We start from the raw sequence: 21,675 nt of genomic DNA on the forward strand, positions 1-21,675 counted from the left end.
GCCGGACCCTGACTCCAGAGAGAGGCTGCAGTCAGTCTTGCAGTCTCTTCTGTCAGCTCCTGGCTGGGTCAAGGGGCATAAAAGCCCAGCTCCCTTTGGGGGTTGTCCCTTGGGGAGTCTCAAGGGCGAGGTGTTACACCCTCTATTTTTTTAATCAGTCTAGAGGAGATTGGTAGTGGGGAGGGCATAAGGTGCATGTGTAGTTCCTGTGCAGGGTGATGCCCTGTGCAGTGAACTGAATGATAGGAGAAAGTCGCCAGATGCCTCAGAGTGAGAGTCTGCAACTGGCAGAAGGCTGGCCCTCCATGGGTGTGAGACAGCAGTGGAGTAGATGTGCCCTTTGTGAATGATATTGAATGGGTCTGACTATTCCCAATTCTCTCAGAGGCCAACTGGGATAACTGGTTCTGGTAGTTTTGTTGGTGGGCTCTTGTGTCCATATCAGGTATGTAAGAGGAGTCTTTGTAGGGACATGGGTGATGCCACCCCAATTCCAGTGATCATGGGTAGAGGGAGTTATAGCCATGGGGAGGTGGTGAGCTACCATAGAAGTCAAAGGCAAGGCTATCTACGCCTTGTTCCTCGCTCCCACTCTTCCCATGGATGGGTTGCTCATTGCTCATCTACTATGCCACTAGACTGTGTATGCTGTTGTTTAATGTCAGATTGATACACAATAAGATCACACTCATCCATGATTTGATCATGGATGAGGGTGCCGATTTGGTGTGCATTACCAAGATCTAGGTGGATAAGCTGGGAGGAGTTGATATGACCCAGCTTTGCCCACCTGGATACTCGGTGCAACACCAGCACAGGCTGCAGGGATATAAGGGGGAGGAGTTGCTGTGGTCTACAGAACTTCCATCTCTATCACCAGGAAACCACTCTGTCTTGGAGCTGGCTGTGAGGCCTGCAACTGGTGTCGGGCCAAGGGGATAGTAAACTAGGGTTGCTGCTAGTGTACCATCCACCCTACTGCACAGCAGCTTCTCTGGTTGAGCTGGTAGAGGTAATCTCAGCTATGGTATTGGAGGGGCCCAGTACGATAGTCCTGGGTAGTTTCAATGTCCATACTGAGGCTGCCTCTAGTGTTCCAACTTGAGACATCATGACCTTCATGATGACCATGGGACTGTCTCAAGTTGTCACCAGCCCGACGCATAGGGCAGGGCACACCCTTGACTTGATTCCACTGGATTCTTGAATGCCCTACATGAGTTCCCAGTAGATAGAGCTGGTGACCCTGTTGAAGCCCTTGTCACGCTGTGGAACAGTGAGGCGCATCAGGCTGTTAACATGATTGCCCCTGAGTGCCCTCTCTGGCATGTTGGACCCAGCTTGCAGCTTGGTACACCAGTGAGCTAAGGGCAGTGAAACAGGCTGGACAATGGCTAGAGCACAAGTGGTGAAAAATGTGCTGTGAGGCTGATGGAGCACGAGTAAAACATCATAACAGTGCCTACTGTGTGGCAGTGAGGGCGGCAAAGAAGGCCCACTTCTCTGCCACCATGACATCCTCAAGAAGTCATCCAGTGGAGCTTTTCCATATTGTCAGGGGTCTGTTGACATCAACTTCAGATAATGGTGTTTTAGACCCTTCAGAGCACACTGTGAATTGTTTGCAAGGCACTTTGAGGGTAAAGTCGCTCACCTCCATAGCAGCCTTGATGCCCCATCCACATCTAGTGTAGTCCCCAGTGAGGTGTCCAGTGCAATGTCTGCTGCACCTTCTTGGGATCAGTTTCAGTTGATGCAGCCTGATGATGTGAACAAGGTACTTGCAACAATGTGGCCAGCAACATATTCTCTCGACCCATGCCCTTCTTGGCTTATTAAAGCTTGCCAAGGGGGTATGACCAAGTGAATCCAGGATGTGGTCAATGCGTCTTTGCAGGAAGGAGTGGTCCCAGCCACACTGAAAGAGGCAATGATTGGACCATTCCTGAAAAAGCCCAGCCTGGACCCATCGATTTGTGATAACGTCCACCCAGTTGCAAATACCCCCTTTTTAGGGAAGGTGATAAAGAGGGTTGTGGCACAGCAATTGCAAGTACTCTTGGATGAAACAGATTATCTTGATCCATTCCAATCTGGGTTCAGGCCGGTTATGAGACTGAATTGACCTTGGTCGCCCTGATGGATTACCTTTATTGGGAGAACAGGGGGAGTGCGACCCTGTCATTCTTACCTGATCTCTTGGTGGCTTTTGATACCATTGACCATGGTATCCTGAGCTGGCTTGGTGAGATGGGTATTGGAGGCATCATTTTACAGTGGTTCCGATCCTACCTCCAGGGTCATTTTCAGAGAATAGCATTGCCTTCCAGCCCTCTGGCAGTTGTGCTGTGGCATGCCACAGGAGACCATCTTGTCCCCAATGCTGTTTAACATCTATATGAAGCCCTTGGAAGCATTCATCAGGAGATTTGGGGCAAGGTATGCTGATGATATCCAGCTCTGTTTCTTTGTAATATCTGAATCAGGTGAGACTGTGTAGGCCCTGGACCAGTGCCTGGACTTGGTGGTGGGATGGATGAGGGCCAATAAGTCTGAATCCTAGCAAGATGGAGGCGCTGTGGGTTGGTGGTTCCTGAGTTCAGATAATTAGTCAGTTGCCTGCTTTGGATGGGGTTGTACTCCCTCTGAAAGAGCAGGTTTGTACCCTGGGGATACTCCTGGATCCATCTTTATCACTGGAGGCCCAGGTGATCTCCGTAGCTAGGGGTGCCTTTTACCAGCTTCTGCTGGTAAGACAGCTGTGGCCATTTCTGGTCCGGGATAGCCTGATCACTGTTGTCCATGCACTGGTAACCTCCAGGCTGGATTACTATAATGCACTCTGTGTGGGGCTGCCCTTGAAGTTGGTCCAGAAGCTGCAGCTGGTGCAAAATGCGGCAGGACAACTGCTCACTGGGGCAGGGTATCACCATGACACCCCACTGCTGAAAGAATTGCACTGGCTGCATATTAGCTACCAGGCTAAATTCATGGTTCTGGTTTTGTTGTACAAAGCCCTGTACAACTTTGGACCAGGATACCTGAAAGATTATCTTACCCCTTATATACCCAGTCGATCACTACTCTCCAGGTGAGGGCCTCTTGCAGATACTATCTTATCAGGAGGTCCATTCTGCACCACATAGGAAGCGAGCCTTTAGTGTAGTGGCACCTACTCTTTGGAATTCCCTCCCCTTAAATATTAGACAAGAATAATCTCTGTTATCTTTTTGGCGCTTACTGAAGACCTTCCTCTTTCAACAAATCTTTTAAGTAAAGACCTTATCCCAGTCTGCTTCTATGTTGGAATTGCTTTTTAAGATGTTTTTAAAGCTTTTTGGAAAAGATGTTTTTAAAGATGTTTTGTTTTAATATGTTTTTAAAGTATGTTTTTATGATATTTTAGAATATTTTTAGTGTTTTTATTTGCCGCCCTGGGCTCCTACTGGGAGGAGAAGGGTAGGATATAAATTAAATAAATAAATAACATGCAGGAAGTGACATTGTGGCCGACAGGTAATGTGGAATGGGAATATAGTCTCAACAGGCCCCAAGGTAGAGCATTTTCTCTCCGTGCTCTACTTCCAATTTGGATTCACGTGTTTGGTTGCTTATTTGCTGTACTTTGTTTGTTTGTTGGACCCAGGAGCCCATCAGTGAACAGAACTTTGATGCGTATGTCAACACTCTTACTGACATGTACACGAACCAGGAGTGCTATCAGAATCCAGAGAACAAGGACCTCCTGGAAAACATCAAACAGGCCATTAAAGGAATTCAGGTCTAATTACCGTGGGACAAAGAAGAAAAATAGAAGAAATTTAAAAGACGAAGTTAAGAGTAACTGGAAGAATATAGAGGACCTTCACTCTGCATATTCAGGTTTACAAGTTAAGAAACTTGTTGAATGAATGAATAAAAGGACCAAAACTTAACCAAGAGGCCATTCACAAGAAGCAGAACTGAACTCAATGTTTTTGTTTACTCAGTGGTGTCCATTTGGCAAACTGTGGGGCTTTGTTTTGTTTTTTCACCCCAATACTGCGGTGGAGGGAGTCAGAGAAGAGCTCGGAAGCAGATGGAGATCAAGGATCTTCACAAGCTGCTAAGTACCTCCAGTAATAAAGAAGGTTCCATAATAGAATTAGTCCCAGGTTTAGAGCATTAAAAAAAACAGGGCTTTTGTCGGCACCACAACAGGCTCCACAACCTATGGTAACATCCCATCTGAATCTGGACTGAGATGCTTATCCCACCAAGGATTCCGATGGATGCCTGCTGGACATGAGAACTCTTACAAGTATTATAGAGTAGCATTATTTTTTATTTTCTGAAAGAGCAGCTCTGGATCTCCAGTAGAAAGCGCAATGGAAAAAAAATTACAAAAGGTTCTCAGGGAAGCTTTTTTGGAGTTTGCAACTACAGTATTCCTTTGTCCGTCTTAAAAAAAATAGCTATTAATGAACAGACCAATATTGGAACATTTCGTATGGAAGAATTCTAAATGTGTCATGGTCCAGTGTACATGAGTTTGGAAAGTCCTTTTGCTGACTGTTCTGGTTCTGTTCGTTGTCGTGGTCATCGTTGAGTAGCTGCAAAGCACTGCAGACATCAACACCGGAGTCTTGTTTAAGGTGTGATTAGGAACAAAAGGGAGTCTGTGAAGGGTACTTACTCTTCACTATGGACTTTGGCTGATACATATATGGCCATTTCTTGGTTCGGAGCTTTGTTTTCTACATGTGTTTAAAATTAGTTTAACAAAACAGAGTAATCATCATTCTGCAGAAGGAACAGTTGGGTATAGATCTTCCAAAGAACCCCTTTGTCTTGTTTCGTTTTTGGTTACCCCTTCAGTACACATAGTCCGCTGTGCACTTAAAGAACTACAATGAAGTGAATGTCTCTTGCAAAACAAATTTCTTCAGCACCTCTTTCATCCACATATGTATTCCTGGATTTGTAGAAGAGGTAAGAGTGGCCAGGGAAGACACACATTTTGATTCAGCATGTGAATTCTCAGATCTTGTCCTAGGGAACCTACCCTAAGTCAAGAAAATGAACTTTTAAAAGCTCCCCATTAGCACTTGGAGGCCAAATGCAGGTCACTGGTACCATCTCAGTGCAGAGGGATTGTGGGTGGAAAATGATACATCAGAAGCTCCCCACTGTTGTCTGCACTGTACTGATTGCCTTACAGCAGGTGTGGGCAACCATTGGCCATTCAGATGACAACTACAACTCCCATCAGCCCCAGCAAACATCTGGGGCTGATGTTTGGAGAGCCAAAGGTTCCCAGCACCTGGGCTAGAGGGCAATCAGCACCTTGCCACCAGGTCCAAATCCAAAATTCAGGAAAATGCATGGCTGTGAGGAAGGAGATCTCCTCTCCCCCTGGCAACTGCTCTTGCCTCTTTATGCAGGTCCTCGGCATGCTTTGTGAACTGTGGTCCCAGCATATCCAAAAGCCAGAAAATGTGTTAGAGAAAATTAAACATGAAAGAAGTATTAACTATTCTGTAAGATTGTTTATGGTGCTGAAACCTCCCTTCTCTTAGCAATAATTTAGTTTTCACTAGACCCCCTGATAACTACTACATATACTTTCTAGCCAGCTAGGATGGCCTTAGACAGATTTTTTCCTCAAAACAAAACAAAAAACAAAAAAATTGAAGTCTGGGCTTCATTGAAGTGAACGACAAAGCTTGTTAATTCTTTGGAAACGAGGGCTGGTATCCAAAGAGCTCCGTGTGCACCTAAGTCAGTTCTTCATGCACACGTGTGTGAGGGTGTGCCATTTTTCCTTTCTGGCTGTGGCCCCTCACACCACATCAAATACTGCTCAGAGGGCACCCCAGTCTTTGAGGGGGGAGGCTTTTGGAGGAATGCAAGGAGTTATATTATAAAGGGGTAGTCAATACATTTTTGTCCACTTGTGGAATACTGCAAGTGTGTGGAACCTTTGGCTAGTGGAGGCTGGGCCATTCGAGCAAACAGTGCACTGCACTACCAAGCTCAGTCTGCCCTCAGCCAGTCCCTGCCTGCCTGTCTTCTTACTTACAATCAGCCCAAGGGGTGGCAGCACTTCCTATCTGCTTCCTCCTCCTTAGTCTCAGTTTTGCCCTTGTGGAACTCAACAAGGAGGAGGGTGGGGACAAAACTAGAATGAGTTGACTGTGTCTCTCATTGCTTCTGGCTGTATGTACCACTGGGCTCCTGTCTTTCTACCCTGCCGCTCCCAATGGTCACCAGCCACCACAACCTTTGAACCTCCAGATGTTGTTGAACTACAACTCCCATCAGCCCCAGCAGGCATAGCTAATAGCCAGGGGTGAAAGAAGTTGTTGTTCATCAACATCTGGAGGGCCAGAGGTTCTCCACACCGGAAATCCTGCATACCTTTTGGATCCCAAACAAGGTTTTACCTGAAGATAGAAATGAGGGGTTTCTGAGAGCATTTTCATATGTGAGGCTTTTTGTTTTTTACATGTGAACCTTTGAGCCTCTCTCCCTCTATTTATGTGAATACCTGGTCATTGTTCAAGCAGAAGCAAAAGTGGAAGAGAGGCTTTTGTAATGCAAATGATTTTTCTGGCCAATATGGGTTTTATATACCTGATTGAAGCAAGAACCCCTTTAAGCCTCAATATGAAAATGCCTTAAAAGCCTAATCCCGCATATACGTAGGCTATAAACTAAACCCCTTTCAAGTCTTATGAGAGGGCTCCAACAACTAATGGAGCAGGCTGGAAGGAGAAAAATATATATAGGTGACTTTACTCAAATGCATAATTTTGTTGTAGCCCCCTGGAGCTATTCATCTGAGTAAATTAACTTGTGTGCTAAAGATTATTACAGCATTGGGCTCTTTGACTTGGTTTATTTATACAACCCGTGGAAAGTGCAAAAAGAAAGAAAAAGAAAGAAAGTATTAAAAACACTGCTTTCAGTATGTAAATAGAGTCCAATTTGATGGTGATTGCAGCTCATTTAGTATTTAAGAGTAGAAAACTTGCACTTCCTTTTTTAAAAAAAGAAGGGTTGGGGGGAAAGTAGTTAGCTGAATTATCCTGTAAATTATTTAAGGTGCATCCAAATGCACATTCTTTGAGTGGTGCAACTGCTGTGGAAGTAAACTCACTGTGTTTTGTCCATTCATATAATCTTCTCCAGAGGATCCATTTATAGGGGGAAAGCAGTTTCTACCAGTTTGCAGCAAAAGTATGCATAGTTCTGATTGGCTGGTGCTTGTGCCATCATGAACACACAAGCATTTTTTCATCTTTTTAAAAATGGCGGGGGGGGGTTCTATTAAAGCACTGCTCAAATGTTAGATGTGGATGAAGTTGCAAGTAGTGCTTTTAAAACAAAAAATTAAAGGTGTTCACTTTGACTGTAGCATAGGAATATAGAAGACAGCCAACTCAGCATTTGATTTGCTGATAAATACTAGGCCTGTCAAAAGTATTGGGAGTTTACATAAGAGAAGGGAAAAACACAGTGAGTCCTCCTTCTGTATGCACCCTAATTTTTGGGAAATGTGTGTAATTTATATTTGCAACATCTTATTTGATTTGTTTTGCCTATTTATTGAATCTTTTTTATTTATTAAATTTATACTTCTTTTGAAGCTGGACATCACATCATGACAAAGGAAAGGAGGCAAAAAATCCCTGAAAGAAATAACAACTTTTTGATCAATAAAACAATAATATTCCCTCTAAGAAAAAAAATCTAACATTTGCGTGTAATTTTGATGCAACCAAGTTATTTTTATATATTTTTGTTATTTATTCTTTTAACAATGGGAATTTTTTTAAAGATAATTTTATAACTGAAGTGCTTTTTTAAAAAAAGGTTTTTTGTTTGATTTTATTTTGAGTGGGGACAAAATGCAGAAAGAGAGAGAGAGAGAGAGAGATTCCTTTTCTTTATTTCTTTTGTTTTTCTTTCGTCTTCTACACGTTTCCTATTGTTTCAGGCACTGATAACAGTTAAAAAAATTAAATCCTGTAATTTATTATTTATTTAATATTTAAATTAAACATAAAAATTGATCTGTGCTCTTGTTGTATATTTATTTCGTCATGTTTGTGTGTCAGTTATGTGATGACTGAGTAATTGTTTATGTGAAGGAATACTGTTCATATTTAAATAATAAAGAATCACATTGGAAAAAAGGCACTACAGGCTACATGTCCTTCTGTAAAAAAGAGAAATCAAATTAATACTATTTCTCTGCTCAGGTATTATATTCGACAAGTAAGACTTCATCGTACATCTTTTCAGGTTAACATAAGAGCCTAGCTGCTGGATCAGATCAAAAGCCCATCTAGTCCAGTATTCTGAGCTGTATTCATCTATCTTGTTATGGAAGCCAGCACAAAGATTCTCTCTAGTGCAACAGACTTGGCCCTGTTATGCCCTTGCATGCCGTGTACACCCTCCACACAGCTGCTCCAGAAGGTCAGAAAACCTTACACAGGGAAGAGAGGGGGAATCATTCTATCAAGCAAGCAGAAATGCTTGTCCTGACAGAACAATCGCCCTAACACTACATTGAATAAAGCCTCTGTTTCCCACAGTGGCCAACCAGATAGCTATGGGAAGCCCAAAAGCAGGGCATGAGTGCAGTAGCCCTCTCCCACTGTCATTCCCCAGCACCTGGTATTCAAAGGCATTCTGACTCAGACATTGGATGTAGTGCATGGGTAGTAGTAGCCATTTAGCCTCAATCTCCATGAATTTGTCAAATTCCCTTTTAACACCACCTAAATAGGTGTCCATCACCACATCTTGTGCTTGTGAATTCCATAGTTTAACTAAATGCTGTGTGAAGTACTCCTTTTGTCTGTTAATTGGATGACTCTGGGTTCTAGCTGTTATAAGAGGGATAAAGTTATTTCTCTGTCTGGTTTTATTACAACCTGCATGTTTTTATATATTAACTGTATATACATATATATGCATATTAAATTATGTCCCCCTTACTGGCCATTTTTCTAAACTAAAAAGCCATTTTTTTATTTATTGAATTTATATACTGCTCTTCTTCCCAAAGGAGACCAGGGCGGCAAACACATCAACAAACCATTTTAACAACAACAACAAAAGCTTCCTAAAAACAATTACAGATAAAAGCATTCTTCCATCCAGTGATCTCTGAGTTGCCAAAAACAGTCTCCTTCAGCCACCAAATGCCTGGATAAACAGGAACATTCTTAAACTCCTCCTTACAGTCAATAATGAGGGAGACAGATGCACCTCACTGTGGAGGACAATCCACAAATGGAAAGCCCCCAGTGAAAAGGCCCTGTCAGGTTAACCCCAACTAGGCAACCAGAAAATAAACATCTGGTTCTATTTGTGATACCATATAATAGACTTGTGGTTCTATTTGTGACCTCAGTTTCCAATATCTTCCATAATCTCCAACTTTTCCTATTTACCAGGGATCATTCCCTCTAGTTCTGAAGTTCAGGAAGAGAGTGACATTGCTTATGTATCCAAAACACCAACCTTGCACAAAATGAGGTTCAAAGTGGTAGCAGCTGAATTGGGGAAACCCCAAAGTTTGCAGAAACGCAAAATATCTTCAGGAAATAAATGCCCTATGGCGGGGACCGAGTGGCGGGGAGAACATTGCTACAGGTTGCTTGTGTCCCTGCTCAGAGTGCTGTCTAGGTGCTGACTGTTGATGGGCAGCTTCAAAGCCTCCTTTCTTAAGGTTCTTTATCTTTAAGTCAGAGCTGAACTGAAGCAAAGAACACCTTCACTTTGACAGCCCTTCAGACAGTTCTCTGTAAAATGGTGCCAGAGATCATACTGCAAACATAAGTTGGATAATGGAACAGACCAAGAAATTTCAGATGAAAATCACCTTGTGCTTTATAGATTACAGCAAAGCCTTTGTGGAAGGAAACAGACTTTCCATAGCTTTTGAATACAAAAGATAAAGAAATGAATAGGGGAAGGGATGTAACCACATTGGTAGAGTCTCCAATGTGGTCATCATGTTACTGAGAGGCCCAAAACTCTGCTTGTGGGGGTAAGCAGTCCCATTGCCAATTCTCATTTGTATACTAGACATTCTGTGTGAAGGGAGGTCCAAAGGACACAGCTCCACAAAAATTAGGGACGACTGGGGAACAGGAGGTTGTCCAAGAAGACAATTCCCCATATGCTGGAGGATGTTTACGTGCAGGAGACACCAAAGGTATGAAAGGATTAGAAGATGAAAGAGTTCCAGAACTGGTACTATCTTCCTCCGAAGAAGTTTTTGCTCCTTTTCTTACTTCCCTCAATTGTTCCAATAACCTTTGTTGTGAAACTCTAAGGCTTGTTATATGGGACTTCCTTTGCACTTCCTCCTCCCAAAGAAAGAAATTACACCATTGTTCTTCAGCAATTTGGGGACCTCTAATTAAGAGTGCTCTCCTTCAATGTAACATTTTCTGAGAATCAAAGGTACCAATGCAGTAATGGCCACCAGCTTGGATGGCTTTAAAAGAAGATTAGACAAATTCATGGAGGACAGGGCTATCAATGGCTACTAGCCATGATGTCTGTGCTCTGCCACGCTAGTCAGAGGCAGCATGCTTCTGAAAACCAGTTGCCAGAAGCCTGAGGAGGGGAGAGTGTTCTTGCACTCAGGTCCTGCTTGCAGGCTTCCCCCAGGCACCTGGTTGGCCACTGTGAGAACAGGATGCTGGACTAGATCGGCCACTGGCCTGGTCCAGCAGGCTCTTCTTATGTTCTTAGGTTCTTAACCATAGGTTCCCCCATTGGCTGGCCATGTATTCATGCCATAAGGGCAAAAACTTGATGGTTCCTTCACCATATTTTTCACACACATAAAACGCAGGGGTGCCCTTTGTGGTGTGTTACCCAATTTAAAAATGTTGACTTGCCATGGCTTAAAATTGTAATTGGTCTAATTTAATGAAACTTAATGTTGTACGCAATATTAAAAGGATCCTGTTCAATTTTCAATTTACCCAGACAAGATGCTCACAAAGGACAAAGGAAGATGGAAAAAGACAAGACTTGAACATTCATGTGGGGTAGTCTGAGAACCCAGTCTCTACTAACTCACTCAATCATACCGAGGTAGTGAACACTGTGATGTGCACTGATTAAGCCACTGGTTCAATCAGCCACATTCAGATTAATACTGACATGGGGGAAGAGTCTTGCAAAATCAGTAACACATCCCAGGGACTCCTCTCATGGAAACATGTATTCACACTCATTCACTCACACCAATGTCAGTTTAAAACAGCTTAAATTCAAAATCACAATAAAGTAAAATTAAAAGTTCAATTATCTGAGTTTGTATACTGTGGATCTCAAGTGGCCCAGTGAAAAGCTAAGCCTAGTGGGACCAAAAGCGATGACAAAATCAAACATAAAAATCATAGAGCATGTTAAAGTTAAACTATACTAAAATTAAATTCAAAGATTCTTCATGTTACTACAACCCCAACAAGGTAATCATTCAAGGGACTTATTGTATGCAACGGATTTATCCAAAGCCACCAGGCCAATTGAGTCGATGTCCCAAGCCACGAGCAACACCGGCTGAGGCTGTGGCTGCTACCATGTACCACTGCCATACCCAAACCTAAAACTCCAGCTCACCTTCAATGCACCAGAATACTGACTTTTACCTCCTTGTTATTTGGCTTATTCAGAATGGGCATCCCATCTGTGGACCTCTTTAGGCCCTTTCCATTACTCAGAGTTTGTACCCCCCTTTGTCCAATCGAGGTTCTCCATAAAGATTCGGAATGGAGTAAACCAAAGTGTTCCACTGTGCTGCTTCCAGACCCTTTCTCAAGCTCCATCAGAGAAATCTCCTTTTGGGCCCTGGAGGTTGAGGGGCAGCTGGGAGCAACTCGCAGTTGTCTCTCAGTATATTTCCATCCCACTACTGATACCAAAACTATGGAAGGAAACTCACTTCACAATCAAATATAGGAGAAGCAGTCAATTGGACAAGTTTTATTGCAATTTAAAAAAATACTGATGTACATCAGGAAAGAGAGTAAGACAGTCTCTCTGCATGAGGCATAGTAACACACAGTTATATAGGAATGACACACAAGCATCAAGTTTACCATATATGGAGTTTAACATACTGGTGAGGAGGGGTTTTCAGAGCATATGATGAGTACCCTCTGAACGTCATGTACATAGTTTCATACTTCAAGTTAATTCCAATTCTAAATGTACCTGCTAGATGTGAAATCCCTCTCTTAACCACAACATCTGCTTTACTCCAGCTGGGCAGCTCAGTGTACTATTTCCCCATTTCCTCTGAGACTTTTGCTACTGCAGCTTAATATATGAGCATAGAAAGGCTATTTAAGCTTATATAAGCATAATGATCATATTGAAAAGGGTTCTCTAAGGAGGGACAAGGCCCTTTTCTTCCTCACCTTGATTGTGTAGACCATGATAAACTATGGAATGCTTTGAAAGAAATGGGGGTGCCACAGCATCTGATGCGCAACCTATACTCTGGACAGGAGGCTACTGTAAGGACGGAATATGGATAAACCGATTGGTTCCCTATCGTAAAGAGGGTGAGACGGTTGTATTTTATCACCCTATTTGTTTAATCCACATGTGGAACATATATGGAAAGCTGGTTTGGACCAAGATAAAGGAGGTGTGAAAATTGGAGGGAGAAATATCAAAAATTTAAGATATGCAGACGATAACATACTACTAGCAGAAACCAGTAATGATCTGAAACAAATACTGTTGAAAGTTAAAGAGGAAAGCATAAAAGCAGGACTACAGCTGAATGTCAAGAAGACTAAGGTAACTGGAAACATGGACTGGAAACAAAGCCCTATGAGGAGAGACTGAAAGAACTGGGCATGGTTAGCCTGCAGAAGAGAAGACTGAGGGGAGATATGATAGCACTCTTCAAGTACATTAAAGGTTGTCACACACAGGAGGGCCGGGATCTCTTCTTGGCCGTCCCAGAGTGTAGGACACAGAATAAAAACTTCCTAACTGTTAGAGCCATACGACAATGGAACCAATGACCTAGAGAGGTAGTGAGCTCTCCGACACTGGAGGCATTCAAGAGGCAGCTGGACAGCCATCTGTCGGGAATGCTTTGATTTGGATTCCTGCATTGAGCAGGGGGTTGGACTTGATGGCCTTATAGGCCCCTTCCAACTCTACTATTCTATTCTATTGTATTCTAATGACAACAGAAGATTTATGTAACTTCAAAGCTGATAATGAGGACATTGAATTTGTCAAGGACTATCAATACCGTGGCACAAAATGGAGACACTAGTCAAGAAATTAGAAGACCAGGATTGGTGAGGGTAGCTATGAGAGAACTAGAAAAGGTCCTCAAATGCAAAGATGTATCACTGAACACCAAAGTCAGGATCATTCAGAGCATGGCATTCCCAATCTCTATGTATGGATGTGAAAGTTGGACAGTGAAAAAAGCTGTAAGAGAAAAATCAACTAATTTGAAATGTGGTGTTGGAGGAGAGCTTTGTGCATACCATGGACTGCAAAAAAGACAAATAATTGGGTGTTAGAATAAATTAAACCAGAACTATCACTAGAAGCTAAAATGATGAAACTGAGGTTATCATACTTTGGACACATAATGAGAAGACATGATTCACTAGATTCACATGATTCACTGGGGAAAACAGAACGGAGTAGAAAAGGAAGAAGACCAAACAAGAGATGGATTGATTCCATAAAGGAAGCCACAGACCTGAACTTACACAATCTGAACAGGATGGTTTACAACAGATGCTATTGGAGGTCTCTGATTCATAGGGTCACCATATGTTGTAATCGGCTTGAAGGCACATAACACACACACAGCCCCCCAGGAGACTGTTGTGTAAGATCTTTTTTTAAAAGAAAGATTGCATTAGTAAAGGTATTCAGCAGGGTTTTACATTTCAGAATCTTGTAAAGCCAGTTTTACCTGAGGTCACTATGGGACAAAAGAAATGTGTTTGTACACTATGGGAAGTGATGCCTTTCTCAAACTCCTTTCACTTCTAAACCACTGTCTATCTCCAGCTTGTATGGTCTTTATAAACATTAATTCTGCATTGATGTAGCAGCATTCTCAATAGGTGAAAAAAAACCTACACATGAAGTCTTTCCCACATGACACTGAAGATCCATAACTGGACTTCCCACCTTTTTAAATCTCGGGAGAGCCATACTTCAGTGGTAGAGCATTTGCCTGCCCAGGTTCAATCCCCAATAGTTAGGGCTGGAAGTGAGACCCTTGCCTGAAACCCCCACAGAGCCACTGCCAGTCAGTGCTAGCAATAGTGGGCTAGATGGAGCAATGGTCTGACTCAGTATAAAGCAGCTTTCTATGTTCCTAAATTTCTTTTTTTGGGGGGGAAACTGGAGGGGTCTGACATTATAGGAGAGCAGGTTTAAAGCTTCCCCTCTCCATGCTCTTGTCGTGAATGTAAATCACAGAATCACAGAATAGTAGAGTTGGAAGGGGCCTATAAGGCCATCAAGTCCAACCCTCTGCCCAATGCAGGAATCCAAATCAAAGCATTCCCGACAGATGGCTGTCCAGCTGCCTCTTGAAGGCCTCCAGTGTTGGAGAGCCCACTACCTCTCTAGGTCATTGGTTCCATTGTCGTATGGCTCTAACAGTTAGGAAGTTTTTCCTGATGTCCAGTCGAAATCTGGCTTCCTGCAACTTGAGCCCATTATTCTGTGTCCTGCACTCTGGGACGATCGAGAAGAGATCCCGGCCCTCCTGTGTGTGACAACCTTTCATGTACTTGAAGAGTGCTATCATATCTCCCCTCAGTCTTCCCTTCTCCAGGCTAAACATGCCCAGTTCTTTCAGTCTCTCCTCATAGGGCTTGGTTTCTAGTCCTCTGATCATCCTTGTTACCCTCCTCTGAACCTGTTCCTCTGAATCCCCCAAGCTATGCTTACCACATCCTTAGAGAAGATGCAAATCTGCTGAAATCAGACCAAAGGTCTACCAAGTCCACCATCCTGTTTTCCGCAGTGGCACAGAAACACAGGAAGCTTCCTTAAACTGAGTCAAGACCATCGGTCCACCTAGCTCAGCATCAGCGCTGACTTTCCCAGCCCTATGTGGAGATGCCAGGAATTGAACCTGGGACCTTCTGCATACAAGGCAGATGCTCTTCCGCTGAGCTATATGGCCCTTTCCCAATAAGATGCTTATGGGAAACTCACAAAGCAGGACATGAGCACAACAGCACTCTCACATATGTGTGCCCCATATGTTTCCGCTAATGGGACAAATCTCAGCTAGGGGGATGGGGTTTCAACGGAGTGGGAAAAAGAGTTAATGCTGTAGGACAGTGATCCTCATCCTGCTGCATTTCAGGGAGTCTCTTTGCAAGTAGTTTTTACAGAAATGAAAAGAGATGGGATATTTAACCATGGCCCTGCAGCATCTATTATCTAGGTTGGCCCTAAACTTAAACATTTTATTGAAAAACAAATGGCTATTTACCAAAGACACCCTACCCCCGCCCATTCTTCTCTTTTCCAAAGACTTTGTCTATTTACCCAAGATTCTAAATTACCCTGAACAAACAGCCTCTTAGGCACTTAAATGCTTTAGAATATTTATATGTGGTTCTGAAAATCAAAATGACACAATGACAAGTTGAAAGAGCTGGTTTTTTATTATTAAAAAACACCCACTCTTCTCCACTGAACACATCGCACAACTATAAAACAAGAATGCCTGTTGTTCCAGAAGCATTACACATTTTGCTTGTTATGATTTTTACATGTCCTTATCCCTTCAGTGAACCCCACCTCGTGTCTGCACGGAGCAATTCGCTGAATAACGGTTGATTCCTGGGAGGTACTCCCTTTACTGCTCTTCAATGAAGGATGTTGATGGAATTAAGGCAGTAGCAGGTTCCTTGGTTTTTACTGGCATCAATAAAAGGCTGAACACATTTACGACTGTTTTTTTTTTATTTCATTATCTGTTTTTTTAATAAGATCTAAATTCAAAAGTGAATACTTTCAGCAATTTTTCAAGGGGAAGGCTACAAAATGGGGCAATACTGTTTGCAATTGGCGGGGCTAGCCCCGCAGTCAGGGAAGCTCTGGCCCTGTTGCCATGAGAACAGGGACAACATGACAACCGTAGGGGTCGGCATTTCACAGTAAGTGCAGTTGGCTTCATTTGCCCTCAGTGATCATCACATAGCCAAATCTGATTAGCTACATTAGCGTCATGGCATCATCATGCTTTATGCATAATCCCTGATTGGCTGGGATCACTCCAAGAATGAGAGCCTCTAAACAAAATGGCAGCAGAGTAGTAGTAGAGAGAGGAAAGAGCGGCTGCAAGCTATAGTGAAAGTAAGGAGCTTGAAAGAAAAACATTGCATTGTTTCCCCAAAAGCGTACCTATCACCCCAACACATATTGGCGGACAAACATTCAGCGCAGTCCTAATTGTGTTCATATTTCCATCCTATTTTGCATCACCAACAAGCTTGTTGTTTTTGATATGTTTTGCAATGTGGGACTGTGGCTCTGGAGATGATCAGACTAACTTGTCCTTTTTTAACAAACCGGCTGTGTGTACTGAATAATTGAACACTTGGGTTGAGTTTCCAACGGCTGCTTTGGGAGCCATTATTGCACAATACTATCTACTTGGAACTGGCTTTCTTTATCACATGTAAGGGAATTGAATCAGTTTAAGATGGCACAGTGTATGCTTTGGAGAGCTGTTAGGTCTCTTCCAATATACTTTCAGGGAAAACAACCTCAAATAAACTCTCTAGTGTTTCAAAGACACAAAATGATGGATTTCATCATAAGAATCCTCCCAGTCACTTCACATCATCATTTACCTGTTATTGCTAAGACAAACATCAACAACTGGGATTTCAAAACCAATAGCTGCTTACAAAAACAGCTGCCAACACAATGTCATTTAGCAAATTCCTCACGCATCCCTAATGTTTGGAAAAGAGCATGTGGTCCAGAGCCTGTACCATGGCAGAATACACAAAAAGGGAGATGTTTGAATATGCACCCCTCATTTTAAAATCCCTGTGCACAAGCAAAGCTAGCTGGCTGATGAGATTCAGTTCCAGATGAGGACTGCATTCCCTCAGAAATTTGACTGCAGGTGGCTCGTATCAGAGACACCCCGCACAAAAATCTCCCTGCACCCAAAAATGACATTCTCAGGGAGAAAGCTGAACTAGAGACGTTCTCCACATGCACATCGGTAACGGAGCACATCAGGGATTTCATTATTTCATTTCATTTCATTAAACTTATAGACCCCCCCATAGCCGAAGCTCTCTGGGCGGTTTACAAGAACAAGAACAACATCAAAAATACAATACACATATGACAATATAAAATATTAAAATGTTAAAAATTAAAACAGTTCCAACACATACTAACTTAATTAAAATGCCTGAGTGAAGAGGAAAGTTTTAACCTGGCGCCGAAAAGATAGTAATGTTGGCGCCAGGCGTATCTCCTCAGGGAGATTGTTCCACAGTTCGGGGGCCACCACTGAAAATGCCCTTTTTCGTGTTGCCGCTCTCCGAGCTTCCCTATAAGTAGGCACTCGGAGGAGGGTCTTCGTTGTTGAGCGTAGTGTACGGGCAGGTTCATATCGGGGGAGGCGTTCCAACAGGTATTGTGGTCCTGTGCCGTGTAGGGCTTTGTAGGTTAAGACCAGCACTTTGAACCGGGCCCGGAAACATATAGGAAGCCAATGCAAGCAGGCCAGAACAGGTGTTATATGGTCGGACCGTTTGGTTCCCGTCAACAGTCTGGCCGCTGCATTCTGCACAAGCTGCAGTTTCCGAACCGTCTTCAAAGGCAGCCCCACGTAGAGCGCATTGCAGTAATCTAATTTTGAGGTTACCAGCGCATGAACTACTGAAGCGAGGTTCTCCCTGTCCAGATAGGGGCATAGTTGGGCCACCAGCCGAAGTTGGTAAAAAGCACCCCTTGCCACCGAGGCTATCTGTGTAGTCATCTGTGTAGTCTGATGTAGTCATCCGAGGTCTCAGGGGGGGTGTCTTAGAATCTTTACTTTTTTGGGAACCAGATTCCAGCAAGGTCCCTATACCTTCAGCATCTTATGAACCAATCAGCATGAAAGGAGAATTTGTTAGTCACTGAGATGAGTCTTCTAATTTGCTTCATTGTTGTTTCCTGCTGATTGGAACAATCAGAGTGAAAGGAATTCCTATTAGTTCCTGCTTCAAAAAGCCAAGCTGGGGAGAGTGAGAATTCTGTTAACTGCAGAAGATAACAGTCATAGCATCCCATCTACATCATCAAGCAGTTTGGTAGCAGCAGGAGATAAACATGTAGACATGGAATTCAGTAATTCAAGCAGTATGTCTGACAGTGAGAAAGGGCAGTCAAATGGTGATAGAGAAGCTGAAAGCAGTGCCCAAGCCTGGCCAGTTTATTCTGTAAGAAGGTTGTATAATCTTAGAAGGTGGCGTAGCTGTGACTATTATGATGGGACCCTGCACTTCTGAATTTACTACTACGCTACTGGGGCACATTCAAATCTGCGATTCCCAAGAATACCTAAAAAATAGTGTCACCCCTTACATACCCAGCCGAACACTGTGCTCTACAGGTGAGGGGCTCCTGCAGATACCATCTCGTCAGGAGGTCTGTTCTGTATAACATAGGAATAGGACCTTTAGTGTGGCGGCAGTTTCCCTTTGGAATTCCCTCTTGTTACATATCTAACAGGCACCGTCCCTATTGTCTTCTCAGCACCTGTTAAGACCATTCTTTTTCAACAAGCCCTTTAAGTGGAGATTCATATCCCAGTCTGGATCTATATTGGATTTGAAATTGTTTTTATATATATTTTTATTGCTCATGTTTTTATTGTTAATCACTATGGGATGTTTCACAGGAAGTGATTCAGAAATGAATGAATATGTATGTGTGTATGCTGACAGGTGGTACAGTTTCATCAGGACCACACCCAGATTTTTTTTTATTTTTTGTGGAATTCCTTTGGTTAAACTAAATAGTTAAATAAGGTGCCAGTATTCATATCTTGATAAAAGTGTTGTGGGTGTGGGCAGAGTATGGGACATAGCACTTTCTGAAAAACTAATGCAACACAATAGAAAAATTTGCGGCATAGCAAAAACAGACAAATTCGATGTGTGGTACCCGTTCATAGTTTATATTAACAAAACTCTACCAGTTTTCTCTCCCCCATTATCCCAGGTCTCGCTATGGAGAGGGTCTATCTTTCACACTAACACAGAGAAACTTATAGAAGGGCACAGTGAGTAAAGTCATTGGGTAAAAAGTAATTATAAAACTCCATTTTGTTTTTATTAAGGTTTGGATACAAGATTGGATTGTCAACGTCATTTGTGTGTACAATGTACTCCATGTTTGTTGATTAACTGTTCATTTTTCTGTATATTCTGAAAAATAAAATAAAAGATTTTTTTTAAAAAAAGTGTTGTGGGTGCCAGCACAAAATGGTTGCATACTAAGATGCTAAAAATAAGCTGAGATGTTAAAATGTTAAAATTAAATTATTAAATTTATTAAAATGCCTGGGAGAAAAGGAATGTTTTAACCTGGCGTCGAAAAGATAATAATGTTGGCGCCAGGCGTACCTCCACAGGGAGATCATTCCATAATTCGGGGGCCACCACTGAGAAAGCCCTTTTTCTGGTTACCATCCTCCGGGCTTCCCTCCGAGTAGGCACCCGGAGGAGGGCCTTCGATTTGCTCCCTCTGGTCCTAACAATGGGGTGGGGTGGGGTGGGGTGGGCTCTGCTCAGACTGCTTCTTGTGGGGGCTACAGATTGCCTTCCTTCTGGCTGCCTATGTCATTAAACAGTAGCTGGGTCTGGTAGCAGTACTAACAGGGTATTATAGCTGCCATTACTAATTAGTCATTTAAAATGTAAATACATTTGCACATTACCAATAGTGCAAATACAGGTGCTTTTTTTCCCAGATGCTGAAGTATACGTAAGTTAGCTTACAATCTAACAAATAGAAGCTGCTCTTTATTAGGAGGGAAGCCTAAAATATTATATTTTGATTTTCATTCCATATTACACTGGAACAAAGTTGTCTTAAAAATGTACACGTACCTTTATGTCTCAGCTCTGATGGTTATAACGGGCTTGGGGTGATTAGTCAACTAAAACTTTGACTGACCTAGTGGTTAAAGCTTGAGGCCCTAATTAGAAAGGCAATTAATATGTTTTCAAATAAATAACTACATATACATAGAGTGGCAAGGAACAGCCATAACAAAGATGGTTTGCCTTCACTCCTCTAATTGTCGGATGAACAATGGGCATGCAGCCTCATTGCATTTCTCACGAATGTATCATGTGGGCAGCAGCTATTGTGCTGCAGCTCATTAGCATTTTTATTATTTTATTATTTTACTAGGAGCACAATCAGGGCTTTTTTTGTAACAGTACTCACAGATACTGAGTACCGACACCTCTTTTTTTGGCTGCCCACGCCAGCCATTTTGTCCTGGCACCCATAGCACTTTTATCAAGATATGAGTACAAACTCACTTTTTTAATCAAAAAACAAAAATTACTGAGCGAATACATTAGAATCCTGTTGTTGTTATGTGCCTTCAAGTCAATTACGACTTATGGTGAGAGTGATGACAGGTTTCCCAGTCAGCTTCATAACTGAGTGGGGATTTGAACCCAAGGCTCTTCATTCCAACCTTCTATCCATTGAATTCATTGAAAAGTAGTGCATTTGAAGTGACATCTGGCGGTATGCAAGTTTTATACTGGATGTTTGATGTGTGATGGCTCATTCATAGATGCAAGTTGTGACCTGACACTGACAAATATGCCCTGCCCACCTCCCAGTTTTGTCTGGGAGAAGACTGAGTAGTTTCTGCCCCCTCCAAATAATAGGTGTTGCCTTTCTACCAAGCCAAGCAGCCCTTCTTCCTCCTCTTGATCCAGATCACAGCTCTGCACAGTTGTTTTTTTCCCTGAAAAATGTGCAGAATTATACATACTTGAAAAAAAGAAAAGAGTGTGTTCAACTTAATACATACTGTAGTTTGATCCTTATTTACTTACTTACTTAGTGTATTATACAGCCACGATCATGGCTGTATACTATAGCCAGCGGTGATTTTTCACATGCCACAATGTTAAATTGAAAATACCCCCCATGCCATTCTGATGCTTCCCATAAGCTCATTTCAAAACAAAACCTTACAAAACTTATAGTCCTGAACTCAGAAACGCTTGCTTAACAACCATGTGAATTTTCACGGTGAAACAGTCAGGGAGAATCAGAAGTTCAAAATGTAAAAAGAGAGGGAAAAAATCCAAAGCCCTGTTGGACTTTTTTCTGTCAATGGTCTCATAATATGTTGAAATTAAAAACCAGCCATGTTCACAGAGTACCTGTAATCCTATTACTGACCTTACCCCATATTCTAACTTTCATCTGAAAAGATGCAGTTTAAAAGTTAAAGAAAATGCCTGGCTGATTTTTAATTAATTTAAGAAATTTAGCATTGGAGTCAATGATAAGCCCGGGCATGCTCAGTAAGAACCAACTGTCAGTGTTCTAAATGACAGACTCACAGCTGCTTGGCTAATCAGGGGGCCA

At 42.5% G+C, this 21,675-nt stretch overlaps 1 protein-coding gene and 1 non-coding gene across 2 annotated transcripts in view; one reads left to right on the forward strand and one right to left on the reverse strand.

Annotated features, from left to right (window-relative positions):
- The window catches only part of MYT1 (myelin transcription factor 1), a 106,247-nt gene extending 102,395 nt beyond the window's left edge, over positions 1–3,852 (forward strand). The window contains exon 17 of the mRNA XM_061630243.1: positions 3,647–3,852. Within this exon, the coding sequence (XP_061486227.1) occupies positions 3,647–3,787 (141 nt within the window). The 3' untranslated portion in view covers positions 3,788–3,852. The remainder of the gene's footprint in view (positions 1–3,646) is intronic.
- Positions 3,853–15,136: 11,284 nt separating this feature from the next.
- On the reverse strand, positions 15,137–15,209 carry TRNAT-UGU (transfer RNA threonine (anticodon UGU)). Its single transcript has one exon. It is a non-coding gene; the product is annotated as a tRNA-Thr (tRNA).
- Positions 15,210–21,675: the final 6,466 nt, after the last annotated feature.

Source organism: Rhineura floridana, chromosome 6, assembly GCF_030035675.1.
Source record: "Rhineura floridana isolate rRhiFlo1 chromosome 6, rRhiFlo1.hap2, whole genome shotgun sequence".
NCBI classification, from domain to species: Eukaryota; Metazoa; Chordata; class Lepidosauria; order Squamata; family Rhineuridae; genus Rhineura; species Rhineura floridana.